The sequence below is a fragment of the Rattus rattus genome, chromosome X (genome assembly GCF_011064425.1).
Source record: "Rattus rattus isolate New Zealand chromosome X, Rrattus_CSIRO_v1, whole genome shotgun sequence".
NCBI classification, from domain to species: Eukaryota; Metazoa; Chordata; class Mammalia; order Rodentia; family Muridae; genus Rattus; species Rattus rattus.
Genome location: NC_046172.1, coordinates 92,084,569 through 92,097,103, shown reverse-complemented (window position 1 = coordinate 92,097,103; position 12,535 = coordinate 92,084,569). Strand labels below are relative to the sequence as shown.

General features: G+C 39.3%; 2 protein-coding genes across 2 annotated transcripts in view; one reads left to right on the top strand and one right to left on the bottom strand.

Moving 5' to 3' along the window:
* Positions 1 to 12,535, top strand: part of LOC116888646 (collagen alpha-5(IV) chain-like) — a 760,537-nt gene that overhangs the window by 367,052 nt on the left and 380,950 nt on the right. The window lies entirely within an intron of this gene.
* Positions 1 to 12,535, bottom strand: part of Rbm41 (RNA binding motif protein 41) — a 43,736-nt gene that overhangs the window by 29,062 nt on the left and 2,139 nt on the right. The window contains exons 2-4 of the mRNA XM_032889939.1: positions 11,134 to 11,250; positions 10,161 to 10,353; positions 9,549 to 9,753 (exon numbers count right to left, since the gene is read on the bottom strand). Of these exons, the coding sequence (XP_032745830.1) occupies positions 9,549 to 9,753; positions 10,161 to 10,353; positions 11,134 to 11,250 (515 nt within the window). The remainder of the gene's footprint in view (positions 1 to 9,548; positions 9,754 to 10,160; positions 10,354 to 11,133; positions 11,251 to 12,535) is intronic.

Genomic DNA, 12,535 nt, shown 5'->3' with positions numbered 1-12,535 from the left:
ACAAGAAACTAAACAGAAAGAAAAAAGTTGAAATACATTTATGGGAAATTGACTTTCTACAATGGTGTCAAGACAATTTTAATGTGAATGGCAGTGTTTTTATATGTAATGCTAATTGTATATATAATCTATATATACTCTCTCTCTCTCTCTCTCTCTCTCTCTATCTATCTCTCTCTCTCTGTGTGTGTGTGTGTGTGTGTGTGCACGCGTGCGCACCCAGAGGAATATAAATCTCTACCATACGCCAAAGTAACTCAAAATGGATCATAGACTTAAATGTGTGAGCTGAAACTGTAGTCTTTTAGAACACAGAAGAAAATTGATATGACCCTGAGTTAGAAAGAAATTGTCATTGTAAGACCAAAAAAAGAAGTCTCAAAAAGCAGTAGCTTACATGGCATCAAAATCACAAACCAGAGCTTTGAACTACATGCCATTAAAATGATGTCAGAAAAAACAGAGTAGGAACCTTTGAAACATCTTTTCTAAAAAGGCAATAAGAAAAATCGCTAGAACCAACTCTTAAAATTCTAGAAAATAGTCAAACACCCTGGGAAAGATCTCTTAGGAAGAATAGCTGGATCTCTGTAAGAGTAATTAGTTTTTCAGAGCTTTAATATACCCTACTTCCATCCCAACTCCTATTTTAGTGATTAACCTTCAAAGCCTGTGATTCGAAATCATAGAGGAAAAAAAACAACAACAAAAACCAGCAACAGGGCCACCAGTAGAGGGCGAAGAATGAGGCAGCAGCCTTGTGGAATTTCCTTCAGGAAATTCAAGGGACACTCCCTTTATCTGAACAAACTCAAAGCTCAGAAAGTGATCACAACCTTTTCTTCTAGGAGCTTTGGGCAAAAATATTCATAGGCCATTGTTGAATTTCATAGAGGTGAAGATAACAGTTGGAGAAAACACAAGTTAATAAAAGACTTCAAAAGGCAAAATCTAGGAAATGAAAGGTTTATGAGGTTTTAAAAACATCAAGCATATGTACAGGTCTACCCACATACATACATATCTACGGACAGACAGACAGACAGACAATCCACAGACGTAGGTTTGTGCATGTTCAGGAAAGACCTGAAAAAGCCACATGGTGTCACTTCTGATTAACCATGAGGCTCTGTGCAAACAAGAAAGGGAAGCTGAGAGTGCAAAGTACTTGGGTAAGGGGTGAAGATAGTCTCCGCATGCACACTGAATCACTGAAGAAACACTGGAAAAATACTAGTTCTAGATAGAATGTTCTAGATATAATGAAAACGTTATACTGAAGTTGAGAGCACCAATCATTTATATAAAATGTCCCAAGTAGGTAAACCCATAGGGACAGGTATTTTCTCACTGGCTGCCCGAGATGCGAGTATAAACAAAAACTAATAGCAGTCCTTGAGGTGTCGGCAATGTCCTAAAACTAGATTGTTGTTATGGTTGATGAATTCTATAAATTTACCACAAATCACTGAATTGTGCGCTTAAGGAACGAGTTTTATGGTATGCAGTAAATGCTAACTCAATAAAGTAGAAAAAAAATGACCCAGCTCTATGCTATAAAAGCCTTCTCTTCCCCCAATGCAATAATATTAATAGGGCAGAGGAAAAATGATGGCGAGAAGGCAATTCTGGAGTGACAAAGTAAAAACCTCTAAAGATCTGTGTCCTAAAAGCAAAAGAACACTGGGAAAAAGAAGTCAAAATCAATTTGGGGAGAAAATTAAAAGCTTGCAATAAAACATGGAACGGTATTTCAAGAAAAAGTAAGATTAGTAAGTAACGTGTGTAGCATTTCAACTTTTCATAATCTCATCTCTTCTCCCCAGCTTCAAAGCCCTAAAAAGAGTGAACATTACTGTCATTATAGGAGCTATAACTTGGCAGCAGCTGAACTCAAAGGGGTAGAAGAGTGCTAGAACATCACAAAAGCCCACCCTCAGAAACTCTGCTATTTCATATGCCTGGCACCCGTGGGAAAGCTACATCCTGAAGACTGTCTGTCTTTGAGCTCACTGATATCCCTCACTGTAGGAAGAGTTCATCCCCAAGGCATTTGTCAAAATGAACTGCAGAAGTTGTATACAGTACATCTGCTTGACATGGGATTAACACTGGAGGCTAAAAGGGGCCAATGAAAAGATCCCACACAGGATCAAGACAGCCAGCATTCCAGCATGCGAGTGGGGCAGGGGCCAGGGAAACATAAGCCCCCACCCTGAGCTGAGGAATTATTGGCAGTTAATGGCTGTTCATTTTCTGAAAGGATATGGCCCCCGGTAGGGTGCCTATGCTCTAGTGCACTGCCCTCTACCCATGCACATATGAGCTGCTGGAATTGTACTTGTTGCGGGTATTAAAAAAAAAAAGCACAGGAAGATGGGGAGGGTGAGATGTGGAGAAAGGGAACATGAAGGACGGGAGGGGAGGGAGTGAAGGGCAAGGAGGATCAAAATGTACAGAATCCTTGTAGAAACTTAAAAGGAAAAGCAGGCTTTGAAAGATTCAGATATGTTCTCAAGAATCTGGGAGGCAATGAACACAAACAAATCTGTGTATGTGCCCAGGACAGCTGGGATCCGAGAAGACCCTACTATCTCACTTTGGGCTGACATTAGGCTTAGCATGAGTGGTAAGTGACGTCAAAGGCAGAGCCAGCAAGCCTTGAGTATTGAAAGAGTGTTCCAAGCTACACACGCATAGACCCTCAAGCAAGGGATGATAGACATTCTGGTTCAAGAACTTTAAGGAAAGAAACTCTTTTCAATCTTTAGAGGATTACTTTGCTAAGGAAGCAGAGAGAAGGCATAATTCTTAGAATTAAATACAAAAAAAATCTACTAAATAATGGCATCAGCAGATCCATGGGGCAGTGGCAATAATTGGACTGATTTTTAGAATTTCCACATTATACTATTTAAAATCTCTCATTTTCAACAAAAATGCAACATATTATAATGAAAGAGGAAAGTATGACCCATACATAGGAAGAGAAAAAGAATCAACAGAATCACGCTAAGCTAACTAGATAAAACTTTAAAACAGTTATTCTAAGTTCCTTCAGCAACTGAAGGAAAAAACTCTAAACTATCTGATAAAATAGAAACTAAACTAAGCAGAGGAAATGAAAATGAAGAGCCTAGCAGAAACTCTGGAGCTGCATGCACAGTTACTGACGTGACCACTTCCCGAATGAATAGAACTTAACAGATTTGAGCTAGCAGAAGAAAGACTCCATCAACTTGAAGATAACCCCACTATCTACTCAGAGAACAATAATGCAGTCCAGGAAGGAAAAACAAACAAGGGCAAGGAAATATTAACAGCCTCAGAGAATGAGACAAATGATTAACCCTCAAAGACAGCACGGACAGATCACAGGACTCTCAGAGGCTGAAAGTGGGGGCAGGAAAAGAAAACGTTTCGAGAAGCAATGGCCAGCAACATCTCCGAACTGATGGAAAAGAGGAATCTACACATCAAAAAAGCTCAACAGACTCAAAGTAGAATAAACCCAAAGGAATATAGTCTTACATATACACATCCAAACTACCAAAAAAGAATGCAAAGAGTAAATATTTGTGTGTATACATGTGTGCATGCACATGTATGTGTCTGTATGTGTACGTGTGAGGGGTGACTAATATTACAGAGGCTTGACATGCACATAAGTGACCACGTATGTACAGGACACAGAATAACCTCACTGTTGTTCCTCAGGAGCCATCCACTTTGCTTTTTGAGACAGGATCTCTCATTGGTTTGGCGCTCTCCAAGCAGGAAGGCTCAGGGATCCACCTAACTTTGCTCTTTAGCCCCAGGATTTCAAGCACATGTCACTATGCCCAGCTTTTATGTGAGTTCTGGGTTTGAACTCAAGTTCTCACATTTACAGGGCAAGCACATTATTGACTAAGCTGTCTCTCCAGCCCAAGAGTGAACCGTTACAAAAGCAACTCAAGAGAAGAGAGAGACTCATGGAAAGAGATCCAAGGAAAATAACAACTGACTTAGCAGAAGCCACAAAAGGCAGAAGCAATAAGGTGGAATATTTGTGCTACAAGAGAAGGCTGCGCACCAAAAGTTTTCATCCATCAAAACTTCTTCAGAGAGGGAAAAGAAGAACTAGTACATAACAAGAGGATGACTACAACTAAAGTATGTTATCTAAGAAATATAACACATAAGAAAATGTCACAATGAAATTCATTATTTTGTAATAAGTAATTTAGGCTAATAGTATGTTTATAAAAACTATAATTAACAACTGAGGAAGAAATTATCAGATAAAGAATTCATTACCAGAAGATATACCCTACAAGAAAATAAATCCTTTAGGTCAAAATGAATGAATAAGAGGAATGGCACTCCTAAAGTTGACTACATAGGTAAACAGAAAACATGGTACAAGTGTCCTTTCCTTTCTAATTACTCTTCATCTGATCTGATGTAAAGCAGGAATTACAAAACTGCTATTGTACTTAAAAATGTACACATATGCAATCTGTCTGGTAACAGTATAAGAGAACAGAAACATAACCACATTTTAAATATGATTAAAATTATGTTGCCATGAATATGATCTAATTAGTTTAATCTAAGACGTTAATTGTAATCCTTAAGATAACCAGGTAAACCAGCTAGGGAATAAAAGACACACACACACACACACACACACACACACACACACACACACACACACACTGGTAGGGGGTGGAAGGAATTTCATCAAGCTAACTAAAATTGCATACTAAATAAAACTAATTCTATAAACAAATGAACAAAATAATAAATGTAAATCTTATCAACAAGCTAATACTTTAAGCAAACTAAAAACCTCAGTCAAACCACATGAGAAGCTGCACCTATAGTTGCAATAATATGGTTGCCTCAACAAGACCTGCATGATAAAACCACCAGCTGGCACGCCAATGTTTACAACATTAAATGGACTAAACAGGGTTTGTAGAGAGACCCTGTCTCAAATGAAAGGAAAAGAAATGAAATGAAACAAAGAGAAACAAAACAAAACAAAACAAAACAAAACAGCATGCTATTGGTATAAAGCCAGACACATATACTACCAGAGAGCCTGGAAATAAACTCTCATCCATATGGTAAATGATCTTTGAACAGAGTAATAAGATTATTCAGTGCAGAAAGAAGTCTTCAAAAAATGATCCTGGGAAAACTGAACAGCAGCAAGTATACTAGAAAACTGAAGCCTTATCTTATGCCATGTGCAAAATTAACTCAAAATGGATCAAAGACTAACCAGCAACACAAAAAATAAAATGGCTTACAAGGTAACATAGAAGAAATGGCTTCTTGATATTGGATATGCTAACAGAAGCATGGATAAGGAAGGAGAATGGCCTGGTGGTGGTGGGGTGGTGCACACCTTTAATCCCAGAACTGAGGAGACAGAAGCAAGTGGATCTTTGAGTTTGAGGCCAGCCTGGTCTACAGAGTGAGTTCCAGGACAGTCAGGGCTACACAGAAAAACCCTGTCTCAGAAAAGCAGAATAAGGGAAGAAAAATGAGAGAACTCTGTGCATTAAAGGATACTATGAAAAGTTAAAGGCAGACATAGAACAAGAGAAAATATTTACAAATCATGTATCTGAGAAGTGATTAATATGGAGATACTTGAATGGATAGCTATTCATAGAAGATACATGGTCAAATAGTATATGAAAAAAACACAGCTGCATTAGGTAGGAAAATGCAAATCAAAAGTACCAATGAGATAAGCCATGCCTTTTAAAGTAACAATTATCCAAAAAGAGAAAAGACCAAAAATAACATGTGTTCCTGAGAATTTAGAGGAACCGGAACTACTATGCATTGCTGGTAGGAATACAAAATGACAGTCTGTATAGAGAGCAGTAGGGAGGTTCATCAAAAAGGAAACAGAATTATAAGATCCAGCAATTCCATTTCTATATATGTACACAAAGAACTGAAAGCAGATATCAAACATTTGTTCACCAATGTTCACATTAGCATTATTCACAATAAGTACAAAATGGAAGTAATTGAAGTGTCCACAGATGAATGAAGTGAACAAAGCAGTATGTATAGTCAATGGAATATTATGCAGCCTTACAAAAGGAATGGGATTCTGACACATGCGACAATATGAATCGGCAATGAACACATTTATGCTAAGTGAAATAATCCAATCATAAAGGATAAAATATTGCACGATTCTATTTATGTGAGGTACATAGAGTACTCAAATTCACAAAAAGTATAATGGAGGTTGCTAGAAGGTATAGGGTGTGAGGTAAGATAAAGCAGCTTTTAATGTGTGTAACTTTAAAAGCTCTGGAGATGGATGCTGATAATAGTTACCAAAAAAATGTGTATACCTAATACCCCAGAAGTAAATACTTAAAATGGTTACAATAGTACATCTTATGTATCTCTTAGCACAATTAAAAACATACTACTAAGAGAATAAAATTACAAGCTCTAGACTGCAAAAAAAAATTGTAAAGCATACGTCCTATGGAGGACTACGTTTAGCATATATAGAGTCATCTCAAAAGTCAATAGGAAGAAAAAATAATGCAATGATAAAATGACAGAGACATGAACTGAAACCTTAACAAACAGGATATAACGATGACAAAAAAGCAAACGGAGAGCTGCTCAGCACCATTAGCCATTAAAAAAAGGCACATTAAAACAACAAGGGAAAAGGCACATTAAAACAACAGGGGAAAAGGCACATTAAAACGACAGGGAGGCATCACTTCACACCTATCAGAGCAATCACAGCAAATGCTGACAAAGATGGAGAGCAAGTGAACTCTCATACACCACTGGTGGGAAGGCAAAATGGTCCAGCCACTCTGGAAAATGGTTTGGCAGTTTCATATAAAGTTAAACGTGCACTTACCATATGACCCAGTAATCCCACTGCTAGATATTTACCTTAGAGAAATAAAAACTTATGTTCACACAAAAACCTGCACAAGAATGTTAATATCAATATCATTCATAAAGACCATAACCTGGAAAACCCAAATCCACTTCAATACGTGAATGGATATGGAATATCCGCACGATGAAATGGGACTCCACAAAAGGGAATGAGTTATTGATATAAACAACAACTTGGATGAGTCTCCAAAGCATTATGGTGAGTGAAAGAAGCCAGCCTCACAATGTTACACACCACATGACTCCATTTATATGAAAGTCTCTAAAAGGTAAAACAGAAGTAATGGGGATAAGTGATAGCCAGGGACTGGGGCAAGCAATGCGGAGGGACTGCAACGGAGAGAGTATGAGGAGAGTTTGCATGATGGAGCTGTTCCCCCTCTTGACTGTGGTGGTGGATACATGAAATCTACATGATTTACAATTCACAGAATTGTACACCGAAAGAAGGCCCCATGCAATTTTACTGCAAGTTCATTTCAAAATAAAATTCTACTTATGATATAATTATTACCATCATCATCATCAATAGTTACATTGATTAATGATATTCAAAATTATTTGTGCAAGGGGACCTAAAAACCAGCAAGGTCAATGTCTGCCTGGAACAATAAAGCTACAAAAGTAAAAACATAGAAGTAAAAACTAAATGTAAAATCTTGACAACTTTGACTAACTCCTCTCTTTCATATCAGGACAGTATGTTCTCTTTGGGTCATTTCCTATAAACATTGTCATATAGTGAATATGGAATCAAATAAGTGCTCAACTTAGAAGTCTGGGACTCTAGTTTCCAGTCCTAAATCTAACACTGTAAGAAAACTCTCAACTTGCCTTTTGTGCCTAATTTTATCTTCCTCTTCATTGAGGTCATGCACTTGTCTGCACTTGTCTTTTTGTGGTATGCTGTGAAGGTTTAAAGTAAGGGGTTTCAAAGATAGGAAAGAGAAACAGAGACACACACACACTCTTCCACCCCCCCACCCCATTACTAGGTCCTGCTCTGATTTCTATGTGTTCTCTCACTTCATCCTAACAACTCCACAGCATGGCCACAACTGATACTCTCATTTCCCAGAGAAAGTCACTGAAGTGCAGAGAGGTAACGCGATCGCTACTGCACACCTAGTAAGTGGGGGAGCCAGGTTTGCCCCAGGCAGCCTGCTTCCAGAGTCAATATTCACATGCAGTATGCCATGTCTCTCCATAGAAAGCCATTCTTTCCTCCTTCTTCCCGTTACCACAGCTCGCCACCTGTATAGCCTATCTTTACCTTCCCATCCCATATCATAAAGCAGATGAGTACTAGCCCCATAGACCCACTTCTGACTTTTCTCCTCAGCTTCATTGCTGCATCAGAATCTGCATATCCTCATCCCACCGTCCTCACAAACTCAGCCTGTTCAAATGAAACACACCGTCCTTCCTCAAAATATCCACTAAAGACTTAATATTCCAAGAATTAAGTTCCACAGCCTTGAAACATGTGAGGTATCTTGCTATATTCCTGTCCTTAGTCAATGAGTCTCCTCCTTCATCCTCAGTCAACATGTTTGCTCAATTCTTCCTTTGTCATGTCACCTATAACTAATTCTACCTCTCAATTCTGCTGTCAGCATTCCAGTTGACAAATTGCTAACTCAATGACTTTAATGCCACTCTCTTTCCTCTCTACATCCCTTTACTGGCCACCACATTCATCATTTCCAAATCAAGTTTTTATCATCTTATGGTATTCAAACACATGAACTGAAAAACGAACTCATAGACCTTTGTAATATCAAACAAATCAGAGCCAAGTACTTTGAGCTACCTTTCTAACTCGATCTCTTCAAATTCACCCAGTTAACAACTGAAACCAAGTACTACAACTGAAATGCTACTTTCTCTCTAATAGAAGCTTAATAGAATATTTACATCTTACCTCTTCTGAGAGGCCCTCTTCAGTCACACCAATAAAACTCTGAACTTCTGTGGCACTGGGCCACTATATCTATCATTACTCCTAAAGGGTACATGTGAGCACCTCTAAGCTGACTAGTACGAGGCCAGAGACCATTTCTTAATTTCTCTATACCTTCCACCATGCAGAGTAAAATTACCTGCTAAACAATTACTTTACAGTTAAGACACATACTGTTTATGGGCAGATTTTGCACTCTGTTATAGTTCAGCCTAAAGACTCATCACGATCTAGCTGTATATTCTCTTTCGTGTATCAGACATCGTTCCTGACCATACCCTGTTCCACTGCCACTCTGAACTTCTCCCTGCTCCCTACATGTACCAGATCCTTCCATGGTATGGCTCTTATCCGCTCACTGGAGGTAATGTTCTTTCCCCTTTACATTAAAAAATGCCCGTTGCCCTGCTGAGATAGTACATCATTTGTGTTCTGTGCCACCTTGGCATTTGATTAAACCCTCTATCATAACCCTTTCCATGCTAGTAACTATACACATATTTGTATCTCTTGTGGGACTTTATATTTTGCAAGAGTAGTAATACCTTGTCTTTCGCTAATCCCCCATATCTAATAGCCTGATGTTAAATCTTTCTTCCAGTTAAAGAAGATTTCAGAGTCAGTGAGGATCCCATACCTTGGTAATAAAGAGCCTTAAGGAAGGAGTGACGATCAGTTCCCTGAAATAAAGACTTTTCAATTTCCATCTCTCTTCGGGTCAGCTGTTTGCTCTTTGAAAACCTCTGTGGCAGGCAGAGGATGCGCTGGCGCTCCGAGATCCTTTCTTTAATATCTTCAAGCCGTTTCTGGATTGCTTCAGGAGTTGCCCTCAGCTTTGTCCTCTGAAAGCAGGGAAATAAGATGCTTTATATCTAAAAGGACGCAGCACAAACGTGACTCTGAGACCTCAAGTAAGACAGAAGATGAAAAAGGCCCAGACACTGGAAGTGTTTGTGGAAGTTTTAGTTAAGGGCTAATCAACAGCTTCTCTTTAGCCAATGTTTCTATCTTAAAGAAGATTCAGACCCAACACTCAGTTTCATCAAAACTCAGAACAAAAAGGTCTCAATCACAAAATGAAGCAACTACGATGTTGGGGAGTTCAGCTGTACCCGCCTGCTCATGGTTTCCACACCCCAGCATAAAGTGCAGACCCAGGCATGAGATTTATCTCCTGAGTATCCTGCTGCTCCCTACCAAGTGGCGTAAATGAAAATAAAGAAATAATTTAAGAAAACAGCCTGTTTACCTTTTCACCTGAAACATGGCTTTTCCAGATCAATATTTCTGTTTCATTGAGCCCTAGTTCCCTGAGAGAAGCAGTTTCCTGGTCTTTTTCATGTAATGTCTGGAACTGGGACAAAGTCATTGTCCCGGCTACTTCCTTCCCAAAGGGCTTGTACATAGTCCCAGGGGCAAAGCTCTTTTTCTTAGAGATACATCTGCAAAACACAAAAGAAGTGCGTAAGAACATCTTGTGGTTGAATTCGCACTGATGGGGCTTCCTATTAAAACAGGCCCAATGAAGCTCATAGGCAAAGTCTCTCTTCCATTTTATTGCCTAGGTGAAGTGCCATAGCAACAAAATGGAATTCCCCCACAGATCCAGGACTAAATTAACAAATGTTAACTGAGGCCATGCTAGACATTAGATGCTGTGTACTCTCTAAGAGTTCACAGATGAAAGAAAAAACTCAAGGGCTGAGAGACATGGCATTGCGGTTAAAGACTCTTACTGCTCTTACATAGGACCTGGGTCAGTTCCTAGCACTCACAGGGCAGAATGTAACCACCTGAATCACCAGGGGATCCAAACCCCTCCGGCCTCTGCAGGCACTGGCGCACAAGGGGTTGACATAAATACTACCTCCTCTACCTCCCCTTTCCTCTCCTCTCCTCTCCCCACCCCGCATACCAGCACACAAAATAAATCTTCTATAGGAAACCCAAAAGAGCTGCCATCTATATGAAGAGTATCAGAAAGGAAGCAACATTAGGGGAAATACAGGGTGCTATAGTAGAACACAGTAAAAGTGCTTAACCCGGGCTTAGTATGATATACACTTAACCTCCCTACAGAAAGTCACAAAAGCAAAATCTGATTGCATCTGAAGAGGTCTTCTGAAGAAAGTGCTTGGGTGAGCTCTCCCATCTAGCTTTAAGAGGGATAAATAACCCATAGGTGAGAGTCTATTATAATCTGTTTACAAATCAATACCCACTCTTCAATGGAGACAGAGGTATCAAGTTGATGTTGAAGGAGGCTCTTGAGCTGCCTCTCACCTTCTGTTTCCAGTTCCTCCAGGACATGCTCTTCATCCTTCACACAGCTATTTACCCTGGAACAGATGTAAAGCAAAACAAAATCCATAGGGAAAGTATAAGACACAGAAAGTCTGAAAATATATTCCCCAGTCTATATTACCCGCCAGTGATCCATTTGCTCAAAGACATGTCTTCAACATTCTACTGCCCTGAGTACTTGATTATATATTCACTAAATGCCTATGTGCACAAGAGGCATTGTGTTAGCTACTTGTACTGGCTAGTTTTATGTCAAACAGCACAAGCCAGAGTCATTTTAGAAGAGGGAACCTGAATTGAGAGAATGCCGTCACCAAACTGGCCTATGGGCAAACCTATAGTGTGCTTTCTTGATTGATACAGGAGGGCATGGATCACTGTGTACAGTGCCACACCTGGGCTTGTGGTCCTGAGTACTATAAAAAAGCAGGCCGTGAGGGGCTAGCTGGTAAGCAACATCCCTCCATTGATTCTGCTGTAGCTCCTGCCCACAGGTTCCTGCCCTGACTTCCCTCCCTGATGGAGTGTGACCTGAGAGCTGTGAGCTAGAAAGGACCCTTTCTTCTCCAAGCTGCTTTCGGTCAGACTGTCTTTTCACAGCAGTAGAAAAGTTAATAAGATACAACTTGTGGAAAATAAAGATATTCTAGGCATAGATTCCATCAAGGAATTTGTAATATATTTAGGGAGAAAACGTATATCCTCTTATAACTGTGTGCACGTGCCTATAAAGAGAGGGAATCTAAATAAATAATAATAGAGAAACATGTTCAAATTAGGAAAGTTTGCAGAAGAAAGGGGTAAACTGGGAGCTAAAGTGGTAAGGATGATTTCAGAATGGCATTCTTAAATGGGTACATGAAAGATTGGGTGTGACAAAGAAAAGGAGACATGGGGAAGCAAATATAAAGAGACAGACCACATACTGTGAGATAACTGAACCCCTATTTAGACTCTCACTTCGAATAGCCTTAAATACGTGAACTAAAGGATTCTCAACCAGACCTGAACACACAGGTATTAGGAAGAAATTTATCAGTCCAATAGGAGTCAAAGAGTAAGAAGTGTTTAAGGCCATATGGATTAGAAGATAACTAGAGTAACCAGCTAGGAAAACTACTGAGGTATAAGGCATGAAGGTCCAGACTAGGGCGGCAATAGCAGAAATACAAAGGAGGGATTCAACCAGAGAGGCCTTTAGGAGAATGATGTTAAAAAAGTAAAACAAACAGACACATAAATAAAAGCACTCAAATTTCGAACTGTTGGTATAGTTTGACAGAATATTGGTATGAAGGAAGGAAAATGGTTTCAGATGGA